Source organism: Hyperolius riggenbachi, chromosome 12 (genome assembly GCF_040937935.1).
Source record: "Hyperolius riggenbachi isolate aHypRig1 chromosome 12, aHypRig1.pri, whole genome shotgun sequence".
Taxonomy (NCBI): Eukaryota; Metazoa; Chordata; class Amphibia; order Anura; family Hyperoliidae; genus Hyperolius; species Hyperolius riggenbachi.
In genome coordinates this window covers 39,163,681-39,181,592 of record NC_090657.1, presented here as the reverse complement: position 1 = coordinate 39,181,592, position 17,912 = coordinate 39,163,681, and the positions used below count along the sequence as shown (strand labels likewise).

Here is a 17,912-nt window from a genome sequence, read left to right as displayed (position 1 = left end):
TTAATGTATGAATATAGATATACTATGTATACACTGTGTGTGTGTGTGTGCGCGCGCGCACACACACTGTGTACGTGTGTGTGTGCGCGCACACTGTGTACATAATACGTTTGTAAATTCTGTGTGTATCTGGTGTTTATATACTTTGTATACACACAAATGTTTGTACATGTATGTGTATATATTATGAATACACAATGTTTGTATATAGTGTGTGTATACTATGCATACACAATACATATTTGTATATACTATGTATGCACAATACATGTTTATATAATGTATTAATATAGTTTATTTACACATTACATGTTGGTGTATATACAATACGTTTGTATATATTGTGAGTATGTATACAAAATAAATACTATGTATACTCAATACATGTTAGTATATATACTACGTACACACAATACGTGTTTGGATATACTATGTAAACACAATAAGTTTGTATATTTTGTGTGTATATACAATACATGTTAGTGTATATACTATGTATACAAAATACGTTTGTATATTTTGTGTGCATACACAATACATTTTTGTATTTAGTGTGTGTATACTCGATACATGTTGGTGTATATTATGTGTTTATATACTATGTATACACACAATACATGTTTGTACATGTGTGTATATACTATGAATACGCAATATTTGTATATATTGTGTGTGTATATTCTATGCATACACAATGCATGTTTTATATATACTATATCTGTATGGAGTATGTATATACAATACATGTTTGTGTAATTATATAATGTATGAATATAGAGTATATACTATGTATACAGTCCTAGCCAAAAGTTTTGAGTCAAAAATGTGACTTTTCACAAAGTTTGCTGCTAAACTGCTCTTAGCTCTTTGTTTTTTGCTCTTTTCAGTTGTTTGTGATGTACTGAAAAATATTAGAATCACTTCATACGTTTCAAAGGCTTTTATTGAAAATTGCATGAGATTTATGCAGAGAGTCAGTATTTGCAGTGTTGGCCCTTCTATTTCAGGACCTCTGCAATTTGTCTAGGCATGCTCTCGATCAACTTCTGGGTCAAATCTAGACTGATAGCAACTAGTGATGGGCGAACATCCCGATGTTCGGGGTAGTTCGGCCGAACATGCCCCCGATGTTCGGGCCAAACCCCGAACCCAACCCGAACATGTCCCTTTGGGGCCCCTATAGGGTCCCAGAATAAAAGGAGAGCATGCCCCGAGCGCGGGGGGGGGGGGGGTCGGAAATGCCCCCCACCCCTCCCCGCTAAGCTCTTCCTTTTGCCGGTACCCTATAACGTTAAATTTAAGCCCCCCAAAAGTACCTGAGGAGGAGGGCAGGAAGCGGGCAGCCGGAGATGCTAGGCGCTAGTACCATCTGGTACTTCCGCCCTCTCTTGAAGCACTTCCTGTTTACATTTGAAGTCGCGTCAAGAGAGCGCAGAAGTACCGCGATGACATGAACGAGGGTACGCGTCATCTACATGACACGTACCCTCGTACGCATCATCGCAGTACTTCTGCGCTCTCTTGACGCGACTTCAAATGTAAACAGGAAGTGCGTCAAGAGAGGGCGGAAGTACCAGATGGTACTAGCGCCTAGCATCTCCGGCTGCCTGCTTCCTGCCCTCCTCCTCACGTAGTTTTGGGGGCTTAAATTTAACGTCATAGCGTACCGGCAAAAGGGAGAGCTTAGCGGGGAGGGGTGGGGGGCATTTCTGACCCCCCCCCCCGCGCTCGGGGCATGCTCTCCCTTTATGCTGGGACCCTATAGGGGGCTATGTTCGGCCGGACACGGCTGTGTTCGGCCGAACTAAGAAGGCACGTTCGGGCAGCGTGGCCGAGCACCCTCCCAAACACCATGAGGTGTTCGGGGGGTGCTGAACCGAACCAGAACAGGCCAAAATCCGGGCGAACCCGAACAGTGGCGAACACTGTTCGCCCATCACTAATAGCAACCCATTCTTTCATAATCGCTTCTTTGAGTTTCTTGGTATTAGTTGGTTTTTGTTCATCCACCCGCCTCTTGAGGAATGACCACACGTTCTCAATGGGATTATGATCTGGGGAGTTTCCAGGCCATGGACCCAAAATGTCAATGTTTTGGTCTCTAAGCCACTTAGTTATCACTTGTCTTCTGACACTGTGCTCCATCGTGCTGGAAAATACATTGTTCATCACCAAACTGTTGTTGGATTGTTGGAAGAAGTTGCTGTTGGAGGGTGTTTTTGTACCATTCTTTGTGGCTGTGTTTTTGGCAAAATTGTGAGTGAACCCACTCCCTTGAATGAGAAGCAACCCCACAAATGAATGGTCTCAGGATGCTTTACTGTTGGCTTGTCACAGGACTGATGGTAGTGCTTACCATTTTCTTCTCCTGACAAGCCTTTTTCCAGATGCCCCAAACAATTGGAAAGGGGCTTCATTGGAGAATATGACTTTGCACCAGTCATCAGCAGTCCAGTTGCCATACTTTCTGCAGAAGATCAATCTGTCACTGATGGTTTTTTGGGGGGAGAGAAGTGGCTCATTTGCTGCCCTTCCTGTGTGTGTGTGTGTGTGTGTGTGTGTGTGTGTGTGTGTGTGTGTGTGTGTGTGTGTGTGTACACATAAATAGATATATAGAGATATATTATACATTTGTATGATCCTATTATGTGTGAATATAGAGTATATACTATGTGTACACAATACATGTTTGTATATATATTTTTTTTACACACACTTTCTATATTCCGTGTGTACACATTCCTGGTCAAAAGTTTTGAGACTGTAAAAATATGGGTTTTCACAATGTTTGCTGCTAAACTGCTTTTAGATCTTTGTTTCGGTTGTGCATGTGATGTACTGAAATATAATTATCAGCACTTCATGAGTTTTTTTAAAAGGCTTTTATTGACCATTACATGAGATGTATGCAAAGAATCAGTATTTGCAGTGTTGGCCCTTCTTTTTCTGCACCTCTGCAATTTGTCTGGGCATGCTGTCAATCAATTTCTGGGCCAAATCCTGACTGATAGCAACCCATTCTTTAATAATCACTTCTTTGAGTTTCTCAATTAGTTGGCTTTTGTTTGTCCACCCGCCTCTTGAGGAATGACCACAAGTTCTCAATGGGATTATGATCTGGAGAGTTTACAGGCCATGGACCCAAAATTTCATTGTTTTGGTCTCTGGGCCACTTAATTATCACTTGCCGTATGACACTGTGCCCCATCGTGCTGGAAAATGCATTGTTGTTCACCCAACTGTTGTTGATTTGTTGGAAGAAGTTGCTGTTGGAGGGTGTTTAGGTACCATTCTTTTTGTGGCTGTGTTTTTTTTGGGGGGGAAAATAGTGAGTGAACTCTCTCCCTTGGATGAGAAGCAACCCCTCACATGAATGGTCTCAGGATGCTTTACTGTTGGCATGACACAGGGCTGATGGTAGCGCTCACCTTTTTTCTTCTCCTGACAAGTCTTTTTCCAGATGCTCTAAACAATTGGAAAGGGGCTTCATTGGAGACTATGACTTTGCACCAGTCATCAGCAGTCCAGTCACCATACTTTCTGCAGAAGATCAATCTGTCCCTGATGGTTCTTTTTTGGGAGAGAAGTGGTTTCTTTGCTGTACTTCTTGACACCAGGCTGTCTTCCAAAATTCTTCACCTCACTGTTTGTGCAGATGTGCTCCCACCTGCCTGCTGCCATTTCTGAGCAACCTCTGGACTGGTTGCACTCCAATCCCGCAGCTGAATCCTCTTTCATAGACAATCCTGGCACTTGCTGGACTTTCTTGGATGCCCTGAAGCCTTCTTAACAAGAACTGAACTGCTTTTCTTGAAGTTCTTGATGATCCTATAAATTGTTGATCTTTATTAACCACAATATCCTTGCCTGTGAAGTCATTTTTATGCTATGCAATGGTGGCTGCATGCGTTCCTTTGCTGGTCACCATGATTAACAAGAGAAGGTCAATGATTTCAAGCATCACCCTCCTTTTAACATGTTGAGCCTAATGACAGCTTAATGATCTCCAGCCTTGTGCTCATCAACATTAACAAGACTATTACTGAAATGTTCTCAGCAGGTCCTTTAATGAAAGCAATGAAATGCAGTGGAATCTAGTTTTTTTTTTATTGGGGTGGGAAATTTTTTTTTTATTGCAAAGGAGAACAGAACAGAACAGAACAGAACAGAACAGAACAGAACAGAACAGAACAGAACAGAACAGAACAGAACAGAACAGAACAGAACAGAACAGAACAGAACAGAACAGAACAGAACAGAACAGAACAGAACAGAACAGAACAGAACAGAACAGAACAGAACAGAACAGAACAGAACAGAACAGAACAGAACAGAACAGAACAGAACAGAACAGAACAGAACAGAACAGAACAGAACAGAACAGAACAGAACAGAACAGAACAGAACAGAACAGAACAGAACAGAACAGAACAGAACAGAACAGAACAGAACAGAACAGAACAGAACAGAACAGAACAGAACAGAACAGAACAGAACAGAACAGAACAGAACAGAACAGAACAGAACAGAACAGAACAGAACAGAACAGAACAGAACAGAACAGAACAGAACAGAACAGAACAGAACAGAACAGAACAGAACAGAACAGAACAGAACAGAACAGAACAGAACAGAACAGAACAGAACAGAACAGAACAGAACAGAACAGAACAGAACAGAACAGAACAGAACAGAACAGAACAGAACAGAACAGAACAGAACAGAACAGAACAGAACAGAACAGAACAGAACAGAACAGAACAGAACAGAACAGAACAGAACAGAACAGAACAGAACAGAACAGAACAGAACCTCTGGGGGTCTAGAGTCAAGACAGGAAGCAGTAACGGCCTGGAGGTGCCTCGCCGGCCCCGGCTCGCGGTCCGCAGCGTCGGCACCCCAGGCCTGCGGCCTGGAGGTGCCTCGCCGGCCCCGGCTCGCGGTCCGCAGCGTCGGCACCCCAGGCCTGCGGCCTGGAGGTGCCTCGCCGGCCCCGGCTCGCGGTCCGCAGCGTCGGCACCCCAGGCCTGCGGCCTGGAGGTGCCTCGCCGGCCCCGGCTCGCGGTCCGCAGCGTCGGCACCCCAGGCCTGCGGCCTGGAGGTGCCTCGCCGGCCCCGGCTCGCGGTCCGCAGCGTCGGCACCCCAGGCCTGCGGCCTGGAGGTGCCTCGCCGGCCCCGGCTCGCGGTCCGCAGCGTCGGCACCCCAGGCCTGCGGCCTGGAGGTGCCTCGCCGGCCCCGGCTCGCGGTCCGCAGCGTCGGCACCCCAGGCCTGCGGCCTGGAGGTGCCTCGCCGGCCCCGGCTCGCGGTCCGCAGCGTCGGCACCCCAGGCCTGCGGCCTGGAGGTGCCTCGCCGGCCCCGGCTCGCGGTCCGCAGCGTCGGCACCCCAGGCCTGCGGCCTGGAGGTGCCTCGCCGGCCCCGGCTCGCGGTCCGCAGCGTCGGCACCCCAGGCCTGCGGCCTGGAGGTGCCTCGCCGGCCCCGGCTCGCGGTCCGCAGCGTCGGCACCCCAGGCCTGCGGCCTGGAGGTGCCTCGCCGGCCCCGGCTCGCGGTCCGCAGCGTCGGCACCCCAGGCCTGCGGCCTGGAGGTGCCTCGCCGGCCCCGGCTCGCGGTCCGCAGCGTCGGCACCCCAGGCCTGCGGCCTGGAGGTGCCTCGCCGGCCCCGGCTCGCGGTCCGCAGCGTCGGCACCCCAGGCCTGCGCATTTTCAGCATTCTATAATGATGTGGAGAACAGCAGTGCCTTTTTTGAACTCTTGGAGTGCTGTTGAGTAGACTGGTAGTGCATAAATAGGCTATTTTGTGCTGTGTCTGTTCAATTGAAACCTTTGCTTCCCAGTCTCTCTTGCAGCTGCAGTAATGTCAATCTGCTGCTCCTCCCTCTTGCCATGGGATATCGGCCTCCAGTGCTTGTCACTTGTGGTTCTCACCTCTCAATCTCTCAATTATACAAATCTCCTCCAGCCATGCTCCAGTGGGCCAGAGTCCGTCACATTGTTGTGATAGTACGGCATGGTCATATTAGTAAACAGTAATTACAGCCTGACTCACTGAACCACATGGCAGCAGCAGCGAGCTCTGTAAGGGCGAGTTCACATTGGGAGCACAAATTGTGAATTGATTTTGCGGCACAATTTAATGTTTTTACTGTGTTGTGAGTCCTGCTCGATAGAATGAGAATCACAGCTCCCCCTATGCTAATGCCTATGAGATGTGGGAAAAAACGATATGGATCACAGCCTTACGCCAATTTTTTTTTTGGGGGGAGGGAGTAATAACTATAGAATTAAATAAAAAAAACAATCACAACAGCTATCACAGACCACTAAAAGAAAGGCCTATTTGTGTGAAGAAATGGAGGTAAGATTCATTTAAGTTCTAGGGCCCTGCCGTGAGCTGTTAAAGCTGCAGAGTGCAGAAGTGTGAAAAATTGCCTGGTTGCGAGGGGGGTGTAAGCCTGTAGTTCTCAACTGGCTAAAATGTTTGCTTTTGATTCCCCCCCCCCCCCCTCCAGTGGACTGTATCTGGGGTTTTGGACAGCTGTTCTCGGGATTTGGGATCAGCGCTAATGTCCTTGCAGTTGCATGTGGCTCAATAATCAGATGGAAACGCATGAAGTGTGAAAGGGGCCGCATACTTCCTGTTGGCGTTTGGATGTGTTTGGAACTGAATAACCGCCTCTGTACGGTGCAGCTACTGGCATTATTCTGACATCCGTAGCAGCCAATCAGGAACCAGATCTGCCTGGCCAGGTTAGACTTCTGCAATGTGTGATGTGGAGGAGAATATATTCCTGTGATGGTGCTGTGCTCATACAGAGGTCATTCAGCTGTAACTAGCAACATAATGGCGGCTCAGGAAAGCCTCTGTTCTGTCTGTTTAGGTGGGAGCCGTAAGCGTCTCTAGTGCAGAATCATCACGATGGTGGCAGACCATGCTGAGCGAGAGGAAGATGGCAGCCCGGAGATTGTATCGAGTGGTAACATCTTGGGATCTTTTACGGAGAGCAAACAGACACAAGACCTGATTGTCAACCTGCAGATGTCCTGTATGGAGCCGGTGAGCAGAGAAGTGTGTGCGCAGAGCTTTAAAGGTAAGCGAACCAAACTGCAAATTACTAGATCCATATGTGTGTGACTGCGGGACATAGTGAGTCCTGCTAATCCAGAATCTGTTTGGGGGTAGAGGTGGAGGGGGGATTGCTGGGGTAATAGATTGAACTCTGTGCTTGGGGATTAGGCAGGGGTAGGAGACGAGAAGCCTGTATGTCCCTTGTCTGAGTCTCACCATCCTCTCTTCTTTCATTGTAGTTATTATGGACAATTATCAGGAGCAGCCTCACCTTCTGGATCCACATCTAGGTAAGCTATTTTCAGAACCATAGACAATAGAGCAGGGGCCAGCAAGGCACCTCCAGGGTGCAGAGAAATGTTGCTAATGTTAATAAGTGTGAAGCCAGTTGACACTTCACTTTGTAAACAGATCACTTTGTGAACCTGTCAGGGCTGCTGTATCACGATCATGGCTTCAAAGTGAAAGGTTCAGATCAGGGTCATGGCTACAGAGTCATTGCTTCAGATCAGGTTCATGGTGTCAGAACAGGGTCAGGACTCCAGTCAGTGGCTCAGACCAGTCATGCCGTTGAGTCGTGGGTTCAGATCAGGGGTGTGGCTCCAGAGTCATGGGTTCAGATCAGGATCATGGCTACTGAGTCATGGATTCAGATCAAGGTCATGGCGTCAGATCACGGTCATGGCTACCGAGTCATGAGTTCAGATCAAGGTCATGGCGTCTGTCATAGGTTCAGATCACGGTCATTGCTACAGAGTCATGGGTTCAGGTCAAGGTCATGGCGTCGTTCATGGGTTCAGATCAGGGTCATGGCTTCAGATCAGGGCTGTGGCATCAGTCATGGGTTTAGATCAGGATAATGGTGTTTACATTTCGAACCAATTTCAGACTCTGATGCCTATTATAATTTGTATGTAATCAAAAGTAAACCCATTCAGTTATAAAGTTTTTATTATTACTATTTAGTATTTATATAACTCCGACATCTTACGCAGAGCTGTACACAGTATATTGTCTTGTTCCTTAAAGAGGAATGTTAACCAAGGAATAAACTCCATTCCAGTCAGTAGCTGATACCCCCTTTCCCATGAGAACTCTCTACCTTTTCTCTAATAGATCTTTGGGTAATGTCGATCACGGAGGCGCCCTTTGTTGTTATACTGTTGTGCTTAGTTTTTGAACAATTTATATGGTAATAATATAACATCTTACCTGTAATGAATGACTCTCAAAATGATAGATAGGACATTTATTGTGCACCTTAGACAACGCGTTTCGCGACTACACGTCGCTTCCTCAGGTCAAGTAATTGTGCTTTGAAAGAAAAAATTCCAGATGGCGCTCAGAATCACAAACAAATTACATACATACAACAATATATAAAAAAAATGTAAAAATATATATAAAAACCATGAACATATAAAATCCTAACATATTAAATTACATGTAAAAATAACACATTTAGAGATTCACCCACATGAGGAATTCACCATTAATAAAAATAATTGACAATTAATATACAATAAACCTTAAGAGATTACCCCCACATACCACTGTTCAATTCCCCCAATAATGGTGAGCCCCAGAAGATCTTGGCCACCATCATGGCCACCGGAGCTCCCTCCCCGGATCTCCATCATGGCCACCGGAGCTCCCTCCCCATGCTTTTGCCAACCAGCCACACACAGCATGGCGGCGACTCTTTTCCTCCCTCCCTAGCCACATCCAATATGGCGGACAGCGCCCCCCCCCACATACGGACCAGCCAGCCACACACAATATGGCGGCGGCTCCGTCTTGTCCCGCAGGATGTGACGTAGGCTAATCCTACGTCACGTAGACCTGGAAATAGGCAAACACTATGCCACTATAATTAAACACCGGCAGCTCGTGCGCCCGTTATGGCGCCCAGGATTTCTGGATAGCAATTATAGGTAAGCCGCTTTCACTGCCCCGCCTCCTCACATATAAGCATGCTCTTCTCCCCTTCCGGGCACTATTCAACTAACGTGGCGCAGCCATAAGTGAGTACTTTCTTCAATCACATAATTGGTACTCCTGAAACTTATACCATTACACCGTTGTCCCCTCTATATGCCTGAAATTCTCTGCCTTTCTAATGGCTCACATAATTAGAATTTAACTTGACATATTTGCAGAGATACACATATGTATATGCACACACTTTCTCCATATATACTGCTCATTATGTAACACGCCCCGTGTTCTTAAGGTATTCCACCACTCTTTTTTGTCTCTACATGCAATACTATTACGTTGTCTCTACACTTAGGTATAGGCTCCAATTTATCATAATACATAGCCCATTAAAGGGTTTTTTTTTTTTTTTTACTTGTCTATTCATTACCACTTTTTATTGTACCTTCCCAATTAGGCGGCCATTCTTGGCTTATGTACAATAATCACTATTTACTAGCAATCTAATTTTACAAGTCCAAATTTAATGGTCTATTTTACCAATGGGGAATCCTTCTTTTAGATGAATCTCTTAAGGTTTATTGTATATTGTCAATTATTTTTATTAATGGTGAATTCCTCATGTGGGTGAATCTCTAAATGTGTTATTTTCACATGTAATTTAATATGTTAGGATTTTATATGTTCATGGTTTTTATATATATTTTTATATATTTTTTTATATATTGTTGTATGTATGTATGTAATTTGTTTGTGATTGTGAGTGCCATCTGGAATTTTTTTCTTTCAAAGCACAATTACTTGACCTGAGGAAGCGACGTGTAGTCGCGAAACGCGTTGTCTAAGGTGCACAATCAATTTCCTATCTATTTATCGTTTTGAGTCATTCATTGCAGGTAAGACGTTATATTCTTACCATATAAATTGTTCAAAAACTAAGCACAACAGTATAACAACAAAGGGCGCCTCCGTGATCGACATTACCCAAAGTGTTATACCCTACTTGCTAGGGGAGCTGTTCCTATCTCCGTGTAGGACACTCTTTTTTTTTTCTTAAGGAGCTGCGACCAAAAAGGCCGAGTGGAGACGGTACTTCTCCATATGTGTTGAAAGTGGTTGCCATCAAAAGCAACCCACTTTTGTGAGTATAATAATCCTTATTTTTTTGTCCATTTATCAAGACGTTATTACACGATAGTGGGCTCCCGGTGCCCCTTTTGTTTTTAGTTTTTTGTCTTTTTATTTTATCCAGTCTCTAATAGATAATCAGGGGAGTCTGTCTGGCTGATATTGTGGTGAAACACCTCCCACAGTGTAATGTCATGACCGTGGTCCTGACCGTTTGCTCTCTGAGAACCTCATTGCATTGTGGGAAAGAACTGCTTTCTCCAACTGTCAAGCAAGCAGTATTTCACTCTGTGCATAGAACTGTCAGTAATGAACATTCCGCACAGATCACCTGGCAGAACTAAACACGTCACCACCAGTGATACATCTCAGAATGTTAATCAGGGAGAGGAAAGATTTTACAATGAGCAAACACTGACTAAATAATCTGTAACTACTATTGTAAACCAATGTTTCTCAAACCTGTCCTCGTGACTCCCCAGCGGTGCATTGTTTGCAGGCAATCTCACTTATGCACAGGTGGGGTAGTTAGTGTCTCAGCTAGGTGGATTCCATGTAGCTGTGACACTAATTAACCCACCTTTGCATAAGTCAGGTTGCCTGCAAACCATGCACTTTTGGGGAGTCACAAGGACAGGTTTGAGAAACTCACAATAAGCAATTTTATTGTAATTTTCACTACAATTCCTATTTAATTGTCCCTCAGAGGGGCTCACAATTGAATGCCTACCATAGCCCCATGTCTATATTGTGTAGTGTATGTATCATAGTCTGTATGTTTTTGGCATGTAGGAGGAAACTGGAGTGCCCAGAGGAAACCCATATAGACACGGAGAGAACATACAAACTCTGTCCTTTGTTATAAGGTTACTGAATAGCCAATAAGATGCAAATAATTCATAGATGTAGAATTATGCAACATTCTGGTTAGTTCATTTAAATGGCATACATTTGCATAATTCTGCATAATTGCAGTTTTATTTGCATCTCATTAACCACTGACACATCTATAGCCTTTCATTTGTGAGGATTGTATATTATCTGGAGTATTCACACTGGCAGGGATGACACACCTTGTATGGTAGGAAATGTATATTTTCCATTTATTTCCTGTATGTATGTGTAATTGGAGGAGGTTGGACGTGCTGTGAATAAAGAAATCTGAGTTGGGAGTTTTGCTTGTCTGAAGCCCTGCATAGCAGTGTGCTGATAGGTGCATTACTCATGTGTTACCACTAGGAGTCTCCAGAGCTCTCATCTCTCTCCTGGCTCAGTGCAGTGATAACAGTCCTGCTTTGTCTTGCAGGGTGGATGTTGGAGTTACTGCTGGATATTATACAGGATAAATCCTCCTCGCCTGATTTCTTCCAACTGGCCATCACATTCCTCCTTATCATTTCTAAGGTAAGTCAGACAAACCCTGGCCTGGGTTTGCTCTCTGAAGGCCGGTGACTCTGATATAGACTGTAGAGTATCTTACCATGTCAGCCATGTAATGGATTGTGGAGACACCGCCGCACGGTTTGGCAGCGGGGCGGCTGTCTCCGCGTTCAGACCGGCGGTTTCCGCACAGCAGCATGCGTCTGGTTTATCTGAGCCTAGTACTGCACACAGATAGAGATAGAATCTCAGCTTTTATTTATGTTTGAGCAAAAAGTGTCCAGTCCAAAATTATTCATACCCTTCTCAATAATCAATAGAAAAACACCCATTGGCTATTATAGCGATCAAACGCTTCCTATAATTGTTGTCGTCTGCTAACCATCTCTTCACTACTTTTGCTGTGTGTTTTGGGTCATTGCCATGCTGAAATGTCCACTGGTGCCCAAGGCCAAGTTTCTATGCAGACTGCCTGATGTTGTCGTTGAGAATTCTCATGTATTTTTATTTTTCATGGTGCCATTTACATGATTAGGTTCCCTGGTCCATTGGCTGAAAAAACACCCCCAAAGCATTAGGTTCCCACCACCATGTTTGACATGACAGTGGGTATGGTGTTCTTAGGGTTGAATGATTCTCTTTTGGTATGCCAAATGAAGGAGGCATTATTGTGACAAAACCTATTATTATTATTATTATTATTATTATTATTATTATTATTATTTATTGTATTTATAAAGCGCCAACATATTACGCAGCGCTGGACAATAAATAGGGATACATACATTGCAACAAGGGGTGAGAGACAGAGAGGTAGCAAACGGTTATACAACATAGCACAAGATTATACACACAATCAGGGTGTAAAGTGCGGATTACTTAGACCCGGCAAAACAAGTACGAGTTAGTCCATGAGAAGGGTGTAATTGCCGGGGCAGTAAAATTAAGGAGGACACACTGAGGGGGGAGGCCCTGCCAAGGCTTACAATCTAAAAGGTGGGGGGACACATAAGGTACATTTGAATTTTTGTTTCCTCTGACCATAACACAGAAGACCAGAAATCTTAAGGCTCATACACACATCAGACTATATAGTTTTTGGAAAATGAAAGATCACAGACCAATCTTACCACCCTTCATGTAGTATGAGAGCCATACCTTCACAGTCTTTTCTATGGAGCTGAACTCCCCATCAGAAAAAAATCTTTGCAAGATGCTGCACACACAGATGCTGTACAGACACAAGAGATCAGTATCTGCAAAAGATCTGTTCCTGCCAAAGATCCGTTCCTGCAAATTGCATTCATAGTCTATGAGATCTGCAGATCATCATACACACCTTGTTTAACTGACATTCATCTGCAGATCAGACAATCATCTGCAGATCTGAAAATCCATCCTGGTGGATCTGATCTGCAGATGAAGTCTGTTAAACAAGGTGTGTATGATGATCTGCAGATATAGACTATAAATGCATTTTGCAGGAACGGATCTTTTGCAGGAACAAATCTTTTGCAGATAATGATGTTTTGAATGTCTACAGCATCTGTGTGTGCCCATCAGACAGAAATCTTTGCAAGATGCTGGAGTTCAGCTCCATAGAATAGACTGTGTAGAGTATGGCTCTCATACTACCTGGAAGGGGGTAAAATTGGTCTGTGATCTTTCATTTTCCAAAGCCTTTGGTCTGATGTGTGTATGAGCTTTTTTTCTTTGTCCAGATGAGCATTTGCAAATGCTAAGTGAGCTTTTGTGTGCCTTATCTGGAGAAGTGGTGTCCTGGTCTGCATCTGTGGAATCCAGCAGTGTGCAGTGTCCTGGTGGCAATGTCTCAAGGCAGACAATCCAGCGAAGTGCCCAGATTCACCAGGATGGCTTTGGTGGTGATCCTTGGATTCTTTTTCACCTCTCTCACTGTCCTCCTGGACAGCACAGTTGTCACTTTTGGCTTTCGACCACGTCCTCTGAGATTTTCTACAGTGCTGGACATCTTTTTAATAATACTTTGCACTGCAGCCACTGGAACCGGAATGGTTCCTGGTGAACTTCCTTGGTTCGCGATCGCGGAGAACCGCAAACTTTTCTGGAAGTTCAATTTGCCCCCATAGTGCATCAATCAGCAGGCACATTGTAGCCAATTGGGCTACACTCCCTCCTGGAGCCCCCCCTCCTTATAAAGGCAGTGCCTTAAGTAATTAGAGAAGGGAGAGCTGCTGTGCAGAGACCTATAGGGAAAGCTTAGTTGGGCTTGTTAGCTTGCTCCTTGCTGATTCTTATTGCTAAAAAAAAGCACCCTCAACAGCTCTTTAAAGAGCTAATCTTGTTCTTGTGATCTATTTTTTTTTTTTTTTTTTTTTTTTATTTTGTCGCCCACTTGCATTATGTACAGCCCTGTCAGTCAGTCGCAGCTGGTCTTTGGCCCCTTGGTGGTATAATTACTACTGTGCCAGTTGCACATTATAATACCCATTACTTTATATACCTACCTGTTGTTTACTTCAGTGCACCCACCTCCCTATGTGAGCGCATGCAGTGTCATTGTGCCTGTCCGGTACCTGTCTGTGTGTGACAGGTGCACATTGTAATATCCATCACTACATATACCTACCTGTTGTTCACAGTGCACCCACCAGCTATGTGAGCGCACGCAGTGTGATATTTAATACAACCAGTCACTGTACCTGTTCACTGTACGTGTGTATGTGAGACAGGTGCACATTTGTAATACCATCACTGCATTAACCTACCTGTTGTGTTCAGTGCACCCACCTACCTACCTGAGTGCACACAGTGTGATATACCACTCCGCGCATACCTGTTAACTGCACCTGTGTGACTGCACATTGTATTAGTCGGTTCGCACGAACTTTTTGCGAACTGCAATAGATTTCAATGGGGAGGCAAACTTTGAAAAGTAGAAACGCGTGCCCCTGCTATATATGAGGTCTGAAGCGATATCTATTCTCGCTTCAGACTCTCTTTAAGAACAGTGGGAACAAGAGGAACATTTTTGTTTTTGTTTTTTCAAAATGACAATATACTTTTTGAGACTAGAGATGTCGCGGACCTCCGATTTTCGGTTAGCGAACCGGGTTTGCAAACTTCCGCGGAAGGTTCGGTTCGCGGAAAAGTTCGCGAACCGCAATAGACTTCAATGGGGAGGCGAACTTTGAAAAATAGAAAAAATTATGCTGGCCACAAAAGTGATGGAAAAGATGTTTCAAGGGGTCTCACACCTGGACGGGGGCATGGCGGAGTGGGATACATGCCAAAAGTTCCGGGGAAAAATCTGGATGTGACGCAAAGCAGCGTTTTAAGGTCAGAAATCACATTGAATGCTAAATTGCAGGCCTAACGTGCTTTAAAACATCTTGCATGTGTATACATCAATCAGGGAGTGTAATTAGAGTACTGCTTCACACTGACACATCAAACTCACCGTGTAACGCACCGTAAACCGCTCTGTGTAGTGACGGCCATGCTGGACTACTGCGCAACATGGCGAGATTGCTCTTCCTCACTCAGTGATGTCAGGTAATGTGTGACTTCCTTCTCAACTTTCCATGGCATTGTTAAAAAGCTTACGTTTTGTTTTTAAATTACATTTTCTACTTGCTGTGTACTTGTTCAGTACCGCTACAATGAGAATCCTTGGAGGCGGGCAAGTCTGCCATTGTGACCCCGGGTAATGGCCGGGGAATGAGGGGTTTGAATCCGGTGTGGAGCCTGAGCAACGGCTACCACTACACATCCAAGGAGGGCAGCGGGCAGTAGAGTTGGGCCGAACGGTTCGCCGGCGAACGGTTCCCGGCGAACTTCGGTGGTTCGCGTTCGCCACCCGCAGGCGAACGTTTGTGGAAGTTCGCTTCGCCCAGTTCGCATCAAAAAACTAAATTTTTAGCCTCCATTTCACTGTCAGCAGCCATGTTATGGTCAAACACACTGCTTGAGGACCCGCCCTTCAAGCTAGGTCCTTTATACCATTTGACTCAGTTGTCTACCTACACTAATTATGGGACAGCTGGTACACACTCTGCTAGAGAGTTTTAATTCCTCCCTCCTCCCACCTCCCACCTCCCTCCTCCCACCTCCCTATCCACTATACCAACTGAAGCTGGCCTGAAATTGCTGGCCTGAACCAGCAATTTCAGGCCAGCAATTTCAGGCCAGCAATTTCAGGCCAGCAATTTCAGGCCAGCTTCAGTTGGTATAGTGGATAGTGTGCTTGTCCACCATACATTGAGACCCAGGTTCAAATCCCAGCCAATGTGAGTTGGCTTTTATGCTACAAATCCTTAAAGGGAACCTAAACGGAGAAGGATATGGATTTTTCCTTTTAAAATAATACCAGTTGCCTGAATCGCCTGCTGATCCTGTGTCTCTAATACTTTTAGCCACAGCCCCTGAACAAGCATGCAGATCAGGTGCTCTGACTGAAGTCAGACTGGATTAGCTGCATGCTTGTTTCAGGGTGTGCTTCAGCCACTATTGCAGTCACAAAGATCAGCTGGACTGCCAGGCAACTGGTATTGTTTACAGGAAACAGCCATATCACTCTCAGTTAAGGTTCCCTTTAAAGGAGAACTGTAGTGAAAGGTATATGGAGGCTACCATATTGATTTCCTTTTAAGCAATACCAGTTACCTGGCTATCCTGCAGATCCTCTGCCTCCAATACTTTTAGCCCTAGACCCTGAACAAACAACAGTTTGACATTTTTGTAAGATCTGACAAGATTAGCTGCATGCTTGTTTCTGGTGGGATTCACACTACAGTGGCTGGATAGTGTACTGGTTAAGGCCTCTGCCTTTGACATGGGAGACCAGGGTTCGAATCCTGGCTAGGTCAAGTACCTATTCAGTAAGGAGTTCAAGGCAAGACTCCCTAACACTGCAGGGTGGCCTCTTGAGCGTGTCCCTGTGGCTGCAGCTCTTGAGCGCTTTGAGTCTGACAGGAGAAAAGTGCTATACAAATGTTTGGATTATTATTATTATTATTACTGCAGCCAAATAGATCAGCAGGGCTGCCAGGCAACTGGTATAGCTTAAAAGGAAATCAATATGGCAGCCTCCATATACCTCTCACTACAGTTCTCCTTTAAGCAACCTAATGGTTCTATTGCATTGAGCATTAATGGTACATTTTCGGCTAGCTTCACTTACTACTGTAGTGGTACAGTGCTTAGGGTGACGTGTCCACTACACAGTGAGATCTGGGTTTGATTCCCAGCTATGGTATGATGTATACTGGCTTTTAAAGTAGTATAATTCCCTGCCAGAAGAGATCCTCCTCCCTCCGGTAGGAGGGAGGAGGGAATAGGTTGAAGGGTTGAAGGGTTGGAGGAGGGAGGAGAGAGGTGGGAGGAGAGAGGAGAGAGGAGGGAAATTAAAATCTTCCTAGCAGAGTGTGTAGCAGCTGTCCCATAACTAATTAGTGTAGATAGGCAAATGGTATAAAGGACCTTGCTTGGAGGAGGGAAGGGGGGGGGGTCCTCCAGCAGAGATGTGTATTTCACTCAATTAGGTGTGGCTCCAGGTATTAGAGCTTTTGAAACATGTTTTATCATTTTTCCAGCTGATAGAAACTTTTAAACTTTGAAAGTTCGCCTCCCCATTGAAGTCTATTGCGGTTCGCGAACTTTTTCGCGAACCGAACCTTTTGCGAAAGTTCGCGAACTTAAAATCTGAGGTTCGGCCCAACTCTAGCGGGCAGGCATGCACGCCCGCCCGCCCCGAGGTAGTGACCAAAAATAACAATACAGGAGGCGGACTTTCGAGGCCCTGCTGTGTATTTGAAATGAATTAATTTTAAATCTTTTAACGGGAATCTGTTATGGAGGGCAAGTCTGCCATTGTCACCGCGGGGAATGAAGGTTGGATTGCGGCCCGAAGTGGGAGCCTGCTGAGACCCATGCTGTAGCTGCCCTGACCGTGCTTTGCAGACCAGGCATCTGTGGTCAGATGGACCCTTGAGCCAGCGGAAGACAAACCAAGTCAAAAGCATTTGCCAAGAATGTTTTACGGAGGGCAAGTTTTTTTTTTTTTTTTTTTGCCCTTTTTTTAAATTGTTTGAAAATGATAGGTGGTTGTATTTTTAAATTGTTTGCAAGTTTAGATGGTTGTATTCAGTGGTGCTCAGCAGAGCTCGAATATTCGAGTAGCTCGAATATTCAAACTCTTTTTTTTCAGCTTTTCGAGCTCGAATACCGAGCTCGAATAGCTGCAGCTACTCGAATGGGCTATTCGAGTGAACTCGAATAGCCCATTCACTATTCGAGCTATTCGAGCTAACAGTGCTATTCGAGCTCGAATAGCGTCATAGCCCAGATTGATGTCCTTAGAGCCAATCAGAGGGCTCCCAGGCCCTCTGACGGCAGCCAATCACAGAGGGGGACCC

At 45.1% G+C, this 17,912-nt stretch overlaps 1 protein-coding gene across 4 annotated transcripts in view; it reads left to right on the top strand.

The window, feature by feature from the left end:
- LOC137541109 (tubulin-specific chaperone D-like) overlaps positions 1-17,912 on the top strand; it is a 1,052,576-nt gene that overhangs the window by 908,209 nt on the left and 126,455 nt on the right. For 3 of the 4 annotated variants that reach the window (XM_068262253.1, XM_068262252.1, XM_068262254.1), the window contains exons 3-5: positions 6,884-7,093; positions 7,311-7,361; positions 11,444-11,541. The exons of the other annotated variant lie outside the window; for it this stretch is intronic. In XM_068262253.1, coding sequence (XP_068118354.1) covers positions 6,922-7,093; positions 7,311-7,361; positions 11,444-11,541 — 321 coding nt within the window. In that variant the 5' untranslated portion in view covers positions 6,884-6,921. The remainder of the gene's footprint in view (positions 1-6,883; positions 7,094-7,310; positions 7,362-11,443; positions 11,542-17,912) is intronic. 4 annotated transcript variants of the gene reach the window in all.